We start from the raw sequence: 12,634 nt of genomic DNA on the forward strand, positions 1-12,634 counted from the left end.
AAATAACCTGCACTTCTGAAAGGCAAGGGCTACTGCTGTCTTCCTTACTTCTCTAAGGTTGGCCACCCACAGTAAAATAACTTCAGTTATCTTCTAGATAGTGGATACATTTCTCTGATACTATGTTCTCAAGTACACCAAGCATAGCAGAGCGGGGAAACAAATGATGCACTTGGCTGAGGCTAGCCTGAGACATTCCTACTAGATGCTAATTTCTAACATCAACAACATATGGTCCCTCATTTGCAAGGCAAAGCTCTCCTCCAGCTAGGCCTCTCATCATTTTCCATTGCATGGATGACGGCGGGCAAGGGGGAAGTACAGAGAATTAATTCCCCAGGGAATCTGAAGAAGCCTGGATCCCAGATCCTTTGATGGGAAATTCAGTCTGAGCCTTCCAAGCACACCCATGTCTATGGTTGTGACTGCCCCTTTCAGCCAAGGCGTGGACCTGGAGGTACACCTCCATAGTGGGCCTTTTCTATTGTTCTCCACTCTGGGCTTCTAGACCACCTCAGTGATCACTGGTTACCCAGACCATCAGGCTTCTTTTCTATTCACCAACAGCGCCTGCTGGATAGCTACAATGTGCACTTTTTGTTTTATTTTGAGTTTTGGTTCTTAAAGACAGGGTCTCTCTTTGTAGCCCAGACCTTGAGTTCTGGTCCTCCAGCTTCAGCCTCCTGAATGTTGGAGTGACAGATGTGCACCACAGCAGGCATCTTTATTTCACTGGATAAGAATTAATAGGCAAGTCCCAACAGACCAATAGATGTCACGGCTGCTAGAGGTGTTCATAGGCTCTGCTGAAAAGACCCTCAAAAAAAAACCACATCTTGTGAACTAGTTAACAGATGAATGAAGTCACTGAAACAGCTTATGTGACAAAGCATGACCTGCCAAAGGTCACTACATTTTTTTTCACATTAAATTATATTTTTAGAGATTTATTTACTTTTTAAAAATGTATATGAGTACACTGTAGCTGTCTTCAGACACACCAGAAGAAGGCATCAGATCCCATTACAGATGGTTGTGGACCACCAGGTGGTTGCTGGGAATTGAACTCAGGACCTCTGGAGAAGCAGCTAGTGCTCTAGACCGCTGAGCCATCTCTCCACCCCCCCCCCACATTAAATTATTAACTTATTTAACCGTTAGCCCTAAAGAAAGCTCACAAATATTTACCTGCTGAGGATACCCCACCCCACCCCACCACACAAACAACTACAGGGTAGGTCACAGAAAAACCCTGCCTTTTTATATCACTGCCCAAGAGGTATTAGATGACACAAGGAGGCACTGTGCACTGTCCACCTGCATCCTCTGGCAAGCATCCTTTCCCAAAATGTGGAAGCGGCTCACTCTTCTCAAAGGCACAACAGGGCATCTTCCTAGAGGATGCAGTTGCTGGCCTGTTTGGCTTAGAGCCAAGCCACTGACACTGGATGAAGAGGCCTTGGGGAACAATGGAGGACTCTGTGTTCTTGAGCAGCCCATGATTATGTAGAAAGGAGGGCCAGGTGGCTGGGGGGAGTCCATGATCCTGGGATCTAGCAGGAGGATAGGTGGTAGCTCTTGTGTTACCTGCTCTACTGTGAAGCCACAGACCAGCTTACCTGGAGACCTACATTCCGTTCTGGGTGCTCAGTTTTCCTTTCTTTCCCTTAGGCTCCCCTCATCCACGCCAATTGAGTTTACACTAACAGAAAACTATCATGTTCTGACACTATTCGGTGGCTCTGGGGGAAAAAGGCTGCTTTCAACGGAAGAATGCCTTCCTGCCTTCCTGCCTTCCTGCCTTCCTGCCTTCCTGCCTTCCTGCCTTCCTGCCTTCCTGCCTTCCTGCCTTCCTGCCTTCCTGCCTTCCTGCCTTCCTGCCTTCACTCTGGGGCCTGCTGGCTGAGGCTGGTAGCTCTCTTGTTTGGGCCCACGCAGGAGAACGTCACAAGGTGCCAATCTAGGAACTCAATTCCAAGTTAGGGTTGGGGCTGTAACTCCATGATGTCACCCTCAACTCTCAGGATTGGGTCTTTTCCTTTTGCTCTGAGAACCAGGTCCTCTCCTCACCTGCACAGAGTCTGGTTTTGCTCCTTCTGCATGTTCTGATATCCTGACAATTTCCAGCCTATCCCCTTGCACAGTGGGGTGGGTACTTTGTTCAGGAAGTGAAGCAGGTAGTGGCAAGGGTATGTGTGCCATTCAGAAAGCTTTGCCGTCAAGAGAGCTTGGGTCATTCTTGCTGTATGACTAGCAACAGATGACTTATTAGATCTGTAATTCTCTGGCTTGAAATCTGAGAATGGCAGACAAGTTACAAGAGGGTTGTGGTGTTGGAGGAGGAGAACACAGGAAATTACTTGCTGTGGAGTTAACTGAGGGTCTTTCAGCACAGAGTATGTGTTATACCCTTTGTGTGCCATGGCTACTGCTCTGTCTTCTGACAGCACTGAGACTGTGCTGAGCTAGAGAAAGGCTCTTGAGTGCCCCTGTGATGAAGACTTCCCACTCTTCTGGGTTATCGACTCCGTAAGTTTTTAACTATGCATGGCAGGCCAAATAGAAACTACATTTCCCATCCTCCTTAGCAGTTAGGTGTTACCATGTCCCTTGGATATGGTCTTTGGGGGTAGGTAGTAGTGCAGCTTGTGACTTCTGAAGAAGGGTGCTCATCTTCCTTCCTGTTGCTTTCCTAAAGGCTGAAGTGAGACATGGTGGTTGGAGCCCATGTGGCTCTTCCAACTACGAAGTGGTGAGAAGGAGCAGAGGTTGTAGATCTTGGGTTCGTTACCTTACTTCTTTCAGCTTTCTCTCCTTTCTAGACAAAGCTCATTCTGATTATTAGTCTGTCTGCTTGACCAAGGTTCCTCTCTGAGTAGTTATTGAACATTCACTGGAGGCCTTCAGAGAGATCCCCAGCAGAAGAGGATGCTTCTACACATCCTGGAAGCTGGACAAGTGTGTCCCCAAGGACTGCGCTTCCAAGGAACCTGTGAGCATCTTAATTCCGAAGGACCACTCAACTTCGGAGGAGAGGGAAGGAAACCAAGTTCACTAAGAATCCACTAAAGGAAGTTGTTCTGTGACATGAGCTTGCAGCCTGTATTATCGAGTTACACGAGAGCATGTATTTTGCCTCACAGAATGGAGTAAATAAGAGAGAGGACATGCTTGATAATGCATTAGGGAATTGCACCAGCTATATTGACATGACGTCTACCCTTGCTCTTAGCTGTCTGATAACAGACTCATAAACGCAATCTGTTGCTTGTATTTTGCCACAGGGTGTGAATTGGACCATCGCCAAATCAAAGAGTGGAGTCAACTCATTTTCAGGATGGTCTCACCGGAGGTGTGGTTCACAGACCGACTGCTTGTCTTCACACCGATACTATTCTGCAAGGATGGATGGGCTTCAGCTAAAGCTAAGGAAAGGTCATCAGTGAGCAAGTTGTTTCTTCCAGCTGACGTGTGTGTGTGTGTGTGTGTGTGTGTGTGTGTGTGTGTGTGTGTTTATGCCGGTCCACATGTGTGCAAGTATATGTAGAGGCCAGAGGCCAGCCTCAGGTGTTACTCTTCAGGCACCATATTGTGACAGTGCCTCTCATTGGGCTGGAACTTGACCAGTAGGACTTGACCAGTAGGTCAGGCTATCCATTAGCTAGCAAGTCTCAGGTTGGACTATCTCTGTCTCCCCAGTCAGGTTCTGGTGATCAAACTCAGGTCCTTGTAATTACAAGGCAAACCCCTTAGAGACTGCACTAACTCCCAGCCCGATACATTTTCTCTTCATGGCTGGACTTCCTCAGCAAAGGCAACAGCAGAGTAATGTGCCTGGACATAAGCTCTCTGCTTGGTTTCAGATGGCACTTGACACTGACCTAGAATGTGAATACCCTATTGGGGAGCATGACAAAATGTCTACCTCTGTATCTATGTCCAATGTGTCTACCTGTCCATCCGTCCATCCACCCACCTACTTTGTCCTACCCCACATCAGGTCAAGTCAGACTCTCTGAACCACATGGTATAGTAAAGCACTGAAGCTGATTCTGAGAAAGACCCGGAGAAGCGGCCTTGAGATATGCCAGAAAATCGAGGCCACATTGTTGCCTTCTCAAAATCAAAGCAATTGGAACTTCCTTATGTACTTGTTTTAAATGTAAATTGGCCTTGCTGAAAAATAACTCACTTAGCAGAGTCTTCTCTGGATTCTGTCATCTGTGATGCTGGAGCTGGCAAATCATCTTGGGAAAGGTTTAAACCCAGAGACTTTGTTGTTTGTTCGTTTGTTTTGAGACAAGGTTTTATGTAGCCAAGGTTGGCTCAAACTTCCTAGGTAGCCAAGGATGACCTTGAACTTCTAATTTTCCTGCCCTCGATTTGGGAATGCTAGTATTATAAGCATGTTATATTTCACTCCGCTTATAAAGCGCTGGGATTGGTCCTGGGCTTTCATGCCTGCTAGAGAAGGTCTCTACCTGCTGAATTTATTTTCTAGCCTCAGACTTGAAGACATTTAATGGAAATCTTCCTATCAGCTTTGGTTCACATTATAGCTTTATCTAAGTGCTCAAGCCTGGCTGAATTTATTGACTCATAAAACCCAGCTTCTCCAAAGCAATACAAAAGATTTCCCCCAATGACAGATGCCCTGGCTCCATCACTGTCACCACCAGACACCTCTGGTCGCACGAGAGATTTGGTGCTCACAGGAATTGGCCGACAGTCCTAAAATGGTGACACTTACCGGCAGTCCCCAGGCTCAGCAGCACAGCCACCCAGAGGACCCAGAAGAGAATGAGGATGACAAATGTCCACAGTGGCTGGAACAGCAGGAAAGGACAGCTGCTGATGGCTTTGTTTGTGATGTGGAGAACCTCAACTGTCAATTTTATCCTCTTTCTGAGGGTAAAAATCAAGGCCAGGAGAACTACCTGGTGAGAAAGAGGTCAGAGTGAACCTCTGCAAAGCAGCGAGGAATGGGGCAGGGCTGGAAAGCAACCCTGGAACCCGTGTCTCATCAACCAGCTTTTTTTTGAGGATATTCACTGTTTCTATTATAACTGAACTGATAAATCCTCATCACGACCTGAGCCCCTACTGTATGTACTGTGAGATCCCACAGTCATCATAGTGAGTGAGGCCTGATACCATCCCAAAGGAGCCAGCAAGTGTGGGAGGAGGTGAGACTGAGGCTCTTTAAGGGTCAAAGAGAATTCTTCTATTTTTCCTCCTCCATGTTACACACGCAGAGATGGGTTACAAATAGGCAGGAGAATGCAACGTAAAAGGACGATGAGTCCATCTCAAATCTATTTGCTATGCTATCTTGACGGGGTTTCCCCTCTTTGCATAGAAACAGTTATAAGTCTCCAGGTTAAAGAAATCACTGCCCTTCACCCATGCATTGCTGAGCCGTCTCTCCCATTCACTTCATGGTCAAGCTTCTTGGTTTGCCTCTGTCACCTCAACCCTCCCTCTCAACCCCCAACTGTCTCCTTATCCACCACAAATCCTTTGACCTCAGCTCTCTCTGGAAACGGTCCTCCCCAAGGCTGCTTTGGAAGGCTTACTGTCACGACTGTGGTGATGATGGCAAAGGCCAGCATGCACTTCATATTCTCCTTCTCTGTGTCCAGTTCTGTACTGAGGTCGTTGGTGTAGTCATAATACAGCCACCATAAGACACCGCAGACAACTAGAAAACAAAGAGACAGCAGGTGGTGGTACATGTTCTGAGCTCTCTTCTACACACACACACACACACACACACACACACACACACACACGGGTACACAGATATAGCCACTCAAAGTCCAGCCACTTCTAGCTGACCCAGCGTTCTAACAGTAGATTCTAAATCCCCAAAAGCTTTGTAGCCTGTCACTTATCTCCAGGTGATCTATGCAAGGCCAGGTTAGCCTGCAGAGGACCTGCCCATCTTGATAGCTACTGGTCTTTGGCAAACACAAGGACCGAGCTAACACAATGAGTCTGAGTATGATCAGGAAGGGATGGTACCAAACACAATGACAGAACAGCATTTACTCTAAAATCTAAAGTGTTCACATGATGTCTGCTGGTGACAGCTCCTGGGGTAGGGGGCTGGAGGTTGGCTTCTTACTCACAGCCCGTGAGAACCAGGTTATCAGAGTCCCGCTGTGAAGATGCTGCAAATGCTTTGTATTTATGTGAAGCCACAACCTTAAACCATCACTGTTGTATCTCTAGGTTTCTATCATTCATGAAGGGGGAGATGGATGATAGAGTCATGATGGCCACTCTCCAGTGCAGGGCTTGTTACAATTTAGAATGAAATGCCCCCTGGAAGCTCATGGTAAAGGCTAGATCCGCAGCTGGTTGGCACTACTGGGAGGCAGAAGACACTTTAGGAAGCAGGATCTACTTGAAGAAAGTGGGTTACTGGAGAAGTGCTCTTGGGAGGCATACGGGGACCCTAACTTTCTGTTTCTTGGTGGCCATGAAGCAATCAGCTTTAGGCTTTCACATGCTTCCACCATGAGAATATTATTATAGACTCAGAAACAAGGGAGCCCAGGGACTATGGATTGAAGTCTCTAAACCTGTGAACCCAAACGAATTTTTATAAGTTAGTTTGCTCTCTTGTCACAGAGATGGAAAGGTCACTAATACGGGAACTCGGGGCTCTGTGTGGCTGCCTGAAAGCAGAATTTAATATTTGAAGGGACGAAACATTGTAATCATGGTCATTTTAAATCAAAATGCCCTATATCAGTTGAAAAATAGGGCTTCTACCTCTTAGACACCCTCTCCCCAAAACTCCTGGGGATAGTCACAGTCCATTGATTGGTGAGGAAAGAGGTGTACACAAAGGGTCCCCAGGTTTTTGCTCGTTCTCTGGCTTGCCCTGAAGACTGGTCAGAGCCTTTGTGTGAACCATGGGTTCTCACAGGTCCAAGGGGTAAGTGTAGCACAGAATAAATCCTTCGAAATGAACTTTTTTTTTTTTTAAAGGAAGTGAGTTTGAATTTCTTTATTCTGTCTTCCTAAGCTTTTTTTATTTGTTTATTTATTTGTTTGTTTGTTTTTGAGACAAGGTCTCTCTATATATCCCTGGCTGATTTTGGAATTTGCTAAGCAAACCAGGCTGGCCTTGAACTCACAGATATTCATCCACTTGCCTCTGCCTCCTAAGTGGTGGGACTAAACTGCATCTCCATGGCCAGCTGGAATTCTTCCTTACACTGTACATGAGTACCAGTAAAATACATTTTTGCTTTGTTGTTTGTTTGCAGCTCTGAGGATTGAGCATAGGGTCATGCTTGGCAAGACTAGCACTGGGTTGTATCTGTAGCCCAGAGTTATGGGCTCCAGGATCACTCAGTTATCAGGCTGGTCTCAGGAGCTACACAGTGGAATAGATCAAGGATAGACTGGGCATTAACTTTCTTCATGAGGCAGAATCGACTTCCACTGTCTTTCCTGGGCCTGGTTTTCCTCGTATGTGAAAGGATGGGTCTAGACTGTGTTCTAAGACTCTAGTTAGTTAAAAAACAAAACCAACCAACCAACCAACCATCCTTTAAATTCTATACTTAACAGAAAGATATTCCATTTATTTAGAAAGACTGGAAATACTTACACAGCAATCCCAAAATGACCAAGGAGATGATAATGTGGACCAGAAGGGTCGAGATGAATCGGAAGGTGAACAACATGGCCAGAGACAAGGCTGGAAAGTAAGCATAGCCCATGAAGCCCCATGACAGCCAGGGCAGAAGGGGAGCTGGGGAGGAAGGGTACTGAACATCAAATGGGACCAAGTCCAGAGAAGTGACAGTTGACAGGTTTACTCAATATTCAAGTATCCCAGGAAATCTACCAAACACTAGACACAAATGGCAAGCTATACCCAGGGTACTCGCCTAGGCCTGTGACACAAGTTTACTGTGCCATGGTAAGTAGGCCCTGAAAAGGCTAGCATTCTTTGAAAGTTTAAATAATTAAAGATAAATAAGTAAATGAATTATATTCTATAGTACCCAGAAGTTATATTTTTTCCTACAAGTCCAAATTAACTATTTAAAATAAAGTCGTTTGTCTTTTATGCTGGGCTGTGTATGGTTCTAACACTCAATGTTCTTATGAAATCTCAAAGAAGAATGCCTCAACAATGAAAAAAATCAAACTTATAAAAATATTTACTTTTTTTCTTGAGACGGGGGTTTCCCTGTGTAGCTCTGGATGTCCTGAAACTTGCACTGAAGACCAGGCTGATCTCAGACTCAGAGATCTGCCTGCTTCTGCCTTCCAAGTCCTGGGATTAAAGGCACACACTACCATCACCCAACACAACTGAACTTATAATTATTAAATAAACTGGATATGTAAGTTATTGCATTTTATTTTCTAAAAGTTGGGATTTTAGCATTGTGGTTTTTTCTGAATATCTGTGACTATGATGCTTCTGTCCAGTGGTCACTAACACAGGATTTGGAATCAGACCTGAGTTAGAGTCTCAGCTCTGTCAGAAGGTCTCTGCGAGGGCACCCTGGGCATTGCATGTGACACTATCAGGGGCACACCCTCCTACCTTCTCCTACTTATCAACCTTCAGGTCTAAGGGACAAGCCGACAGAACCAGTGTCTGGTCCCTGGATGCTCGTAATTTACACAGCCAATGAATAAAGTGACAGTGTTTTATTTGTCTCTCTTATGCAGTTAACAAAAGACAAGAACCAGGCCAAGGTATTAACTCAGTGCAGTTTCCTGGATGAGAATCAACTGGTCTTCCATTCTTCCAGCCCCCTCTATGTCTATACTTGAACCTTAGAACAGATCTAGAAAGGAAATCGATAAGCTCTATATTTAAGTCAAAGCTGTTCAATTTCATTACACTATGTACTTGAGTGCTAGGAAATTCACCATTCCACACACAGTTACTAAATAAAATTAACTGGGAGTTACCAAATGTGAAGACACACAGACCAAGGATGGTGTCTCTTCCCGCCATTATTCCACTTAGAATCCGATGGAGAGCGTCAGCATCATTTATCAAGACTGACGCAAATAAGGAGTAGCACTCGGGCGTCTGAGGGATGCACCGGTTAAATAGGGGAAAGGGCTTGCTGAGGAGAAAAGGCAGAATCCATGGGAAAGTCATTCATTATTTCTCTTAAAAATGTTTATATTCAAAATTCCAACATCCCCAAACCATAAGCTCAGTATTTATAAAAAGGACTTTATGACCAATGACATGGCTCAGCAGGTAAAGGCACTTACTTGGCTCTAAAGATGATCAGGATGTCATTCCCTGACCTCCACCTATGCGGTATGGCATCTGCCCCACTTATGCATGCTTGACTACAAACACACAGACACACACACCCACACACACACGCGTGCACATGCACAACACACATGCACACATGGTTTAAATAGTAAAAAAAGTTTAGCAGCCTTCTTGCAAAGCACATGTTGTAAAGATAGGCAGCTAAAACTCACTGTTTTGCTACAGTGATTGCCTGATACACACGATGAGAAACCAATTAAAGGAACCCACAGAAGCCTAAACAATCTCTGTCTCTGTCTTTCTCTCCCCCTCTCTCCCCTCCCTCTTTTCCTCTCTCTTCCTCTCTCTTTGTGTGTGTTGTATGCGCATGTTTGTGTATATGTTTACACATGTGCATGTGCTTCTATGTGCACACACACACGTGTGTGTGTGTGTGTGTGTGTGTGTGTGTGTGTAGGTCAGAGGACAATCTTAGTTGTCCCCCTCTCTCATTCCACCATCTTGAGACAGGGTCTTGTCATGAGATCCAGAGCTCACCAATTGTCTCAACTGGCTGGTCAGTGAGTGCTAGATCTTTGTCTCCCAGCTCAGGGTAATACATGCACACACACATCCCCCCGCCACCCCCCACCCCCCGTGGCTAGCCTTTATGTGGGTGCTGGGGATTTGAACTCATAACCTCATGCTGGAGCAGCAAGTACTTTACTCCCTGAATGCTCTCCTAATCCCAATAATGATATTCCTTTAAAGAATAGTTTGGGCGATGGACTGGGTTAACTAGAAACCACACTAATGACAGTGAAGACTCTCCTCTGTCCTCTTCAGAAAGTGAAGCAAAGCTTGTTTGACTTGGACTTTCAGTCTGTGTAAAAGCTAATCTTTTCTGGGCTCCTCTCTAAAATGTAAACACATGCAAGAATATCCGTTCTAAAGAGTCTTCATGAGCCACAGATACCTCATAGGGTCTCCCACCGCCCTGTGGGCCCCAAACAGTGGGATAAGACTCCTAGGCTATAAAGTGTTGGGTCATCTCATGGATGGTTGAAAACCAGACAGCCGCCATTTTGTGAAATGCATAAAGAGGGAGCAGGGAGAAGAAAGGAGATGGCTTCTGATGCTCCTACTGAAGTCCAACATGGACATGAGAAAGATCCTTCCTTGGGTGGTCACAATATTATAAGAAGAGTTCTTCAGTCACCAGGTAGTGATTTAACAGAGAGTAAATGTAAGGTAACAGGGAAATTAAATTGAAGTTTTGAAGAGGTAAAGTGTCACATGATTAATTCTAGAGGCCCATTGGACTAAATCTTTCTTGTGTGTAGCCACTGATCACATCTCTCCACAGGCAACCACTGTTTTTAGTTTCATGCACCTTGTTTTAGAGACATTTGAAAGCCTATGTAAATGTGATGGGAAATCCAAATGGAAGTTTGCAATTGATCTCAAGATAACAAAAATTATACTTAAAAAAAAAAAAGGCTAAGCTGAACTATGCTGAACTTGCTAAAACAAAGGAAGGCGGGGGATGATTTAGTTTTTTCTTAATGCCAACATCCACATCAAAGGCATGAAAGGGTTGGAAGTTGATGAGAAGAGAATTTTTAAAGATAAATGTTTAATTTTGGAATAATTTTAGAGCTTCAGAAAAGCCTTAAAGATGGAACAGAGAGTCCTGCGTACCCTTCGCCTGTGTTCCCCGATGTTAATGCTTTCCGTGCCCACAGGACAGTTGTGAGGGTTCAGCCTTAGCCTTGGCAGTATGCAGTTAAGGAAACTACAGCTTTTACTTAGACTCTGTCAGATTCCACCAATGTCCTTTCTCTGTTCCAGGATCTAACTCAGGACATCAAGTCACATCTGATTGTCATGATCCTCTTTGGTCCATAACAATTTCTTGTTTCTCATAACTTTGCAGTCTCTGGAGAGTCTCAATGGGTGGTTTGCTAACTCTCTCTCCCCTTGTAGAATCCTCCTGCTGTTCTCTCGTAACTAGAGTGCCGTTCGGGGTTTAGGGGAAGGCATCTCTGTAAGATGACATGTCCTTTTTGCAAAATCCCACCAGCGAACTTAGCTGACATGGCAATATCACTGTGAACTGCCCTTGATAACTTCATTAAGGTGGTTTGTTTTTCTTTTCATCCTCTAGTCTTTAACAATAATGGGTCCCTAAGACTTGCTTACTCTCAAGCGAAGGAAACTCAAGCCCTGCCTCCTACAGAGAGAAGTATTTACATCATCTATGATTATTTACTTGCCAATCACAATATCAGCCTATCCCCTTCTCTTCTTTCTCCTCCTCCCTGTCCTCCTTGTCCTCCCCCCTCCTTCCCGAATCATTTCTTTATATTCTGGCTCTATAAAATGATACCAGAATTACATGACATTTTCCTCACCCAATCAGCTGTTTTTCCAAGAATCCACTGGAAAACGGCAATTAGAAGCCAGGAGCCATTTCTTAGATTTGCTCCCTGCTGTTGGCATGTTGCTGATTTAGACTGTCAGCATCAAGCCTAGTGCAAAGCTTCAGAAGCTTGGCCAGCCAGGGCCCAAGCACTGGGGAGGCAAAGGCAGGTAATCTCTGAATTAGAGGCCAGCCTGGTCTATGTAGCAAGTTCCAGGACCCTGTCTCAAAAACCAAGCCAAACCAACCAATCAACCAAACCAAGTAATGCAAAACAAAACAAACAAAAGCCCACAATTGTTAGTTAATTTTAGTTCAAGTGGGTTACCCACCCCTAACCCCCAAAATGGCTGTGCTGGTGACAATGCTTTCAACAGCAGGACTTTGGTGGGGTGAACAGAAGGATTGTGACCGAGTAAACAGAGGACTAAGGGTGGGTTTCTGTTTATGAAGAACTTCCCTTATTTCTCCTGCCCTCAAAGATAAACTAAAAACCTTGGGCAACTGCATCTAGTCCTGGTCAATCCAAACAGCATGTATCAGATCAAAACCACCCCCAACCCCCGACCCCTGACTGCATATAAAATTGTCTTGCTTTTCTGGGATTTTTGATCCTCTCTTTGCCCCACTCCCAGACCCAGCGACAGCCTTGGCAGTTTGATGCACAAAAAGCCTTTTCTTCTACCCGTGTAGTGGTCTAGCTCAGAGTTTTCACTGTGCCCTTGCTTACTGTCAAGACTCCTGTGGTCGACTGAGTTCCCTAGTTCTAATGTGCTCTTTAGGTCCAACCATCCCCGCCTTTAGCCTACACCACCAGGGACAAATAGCCTTTGTCACCACCAGGGACAAAGCTGTTTCCCAAAGTTACTGAGGACAGAGCCTTTTCCTTCCACCCCTTTCAGTGGGGCTGCCATACATTTATTTATTTTCTTACACATAGACCTGGTCTCACCCTA

The 12,634-nt window shown here is 45.1% G+C and overlaps 1 protein-coding gene across 2 annotated transcripts in view; it reads right to left on the minus strand.

Moving 5' to 3' along the window:
• The window catches only part of Slc44a3 (solute carrier family 44 member 3), a 74,487-nt gene that overhangs the window by 45,262 nt on the left and 16,591 nt on the right, over window positions 1-12,634 (minus strand). For both annotated transcript variants that reach the window (XM_034499350.2, XM_034499348.2), the window contains exons 6-9: window positions 8,953-9,113; window positions 7,628-7,717; window positions 5,577-5,701; window positions 4,751-4,937 (exon numbers count right to left, since the gene is read on the minus strand). In XM_034499350.2, coding sequence (XP_034355241.2) covers window positions 4,751-4,937; window positions 5,577-5,701; window positions 7,628-7,717; window positions 8,953-9,113 — 563 coding nt within the window. The remainder of the gene's footprint in view (window positions 1-4,750; window positions 4,938-5,576; window positions 5,702-7,627; window positions 7,718-8,952; window positions 9,114-12,634) is intronic.

The sequence above is a fragment of the Arvicanthis niloticus genome, chromosome 4, assembly GCF_011762505.2.
Source record: "Arvicanthis niloticus isolate mArvNil1 chromosome 4, mArvNil1.pat.X, whole genome shotgun sequence".
In the NCBI taxonomy this organism is placed as follows: Eukaryota; Metazoa; Chordata; class Mammalia; order Rodentia; family Muridae; genus Arvicanthis; species Arvicanthis niloticus.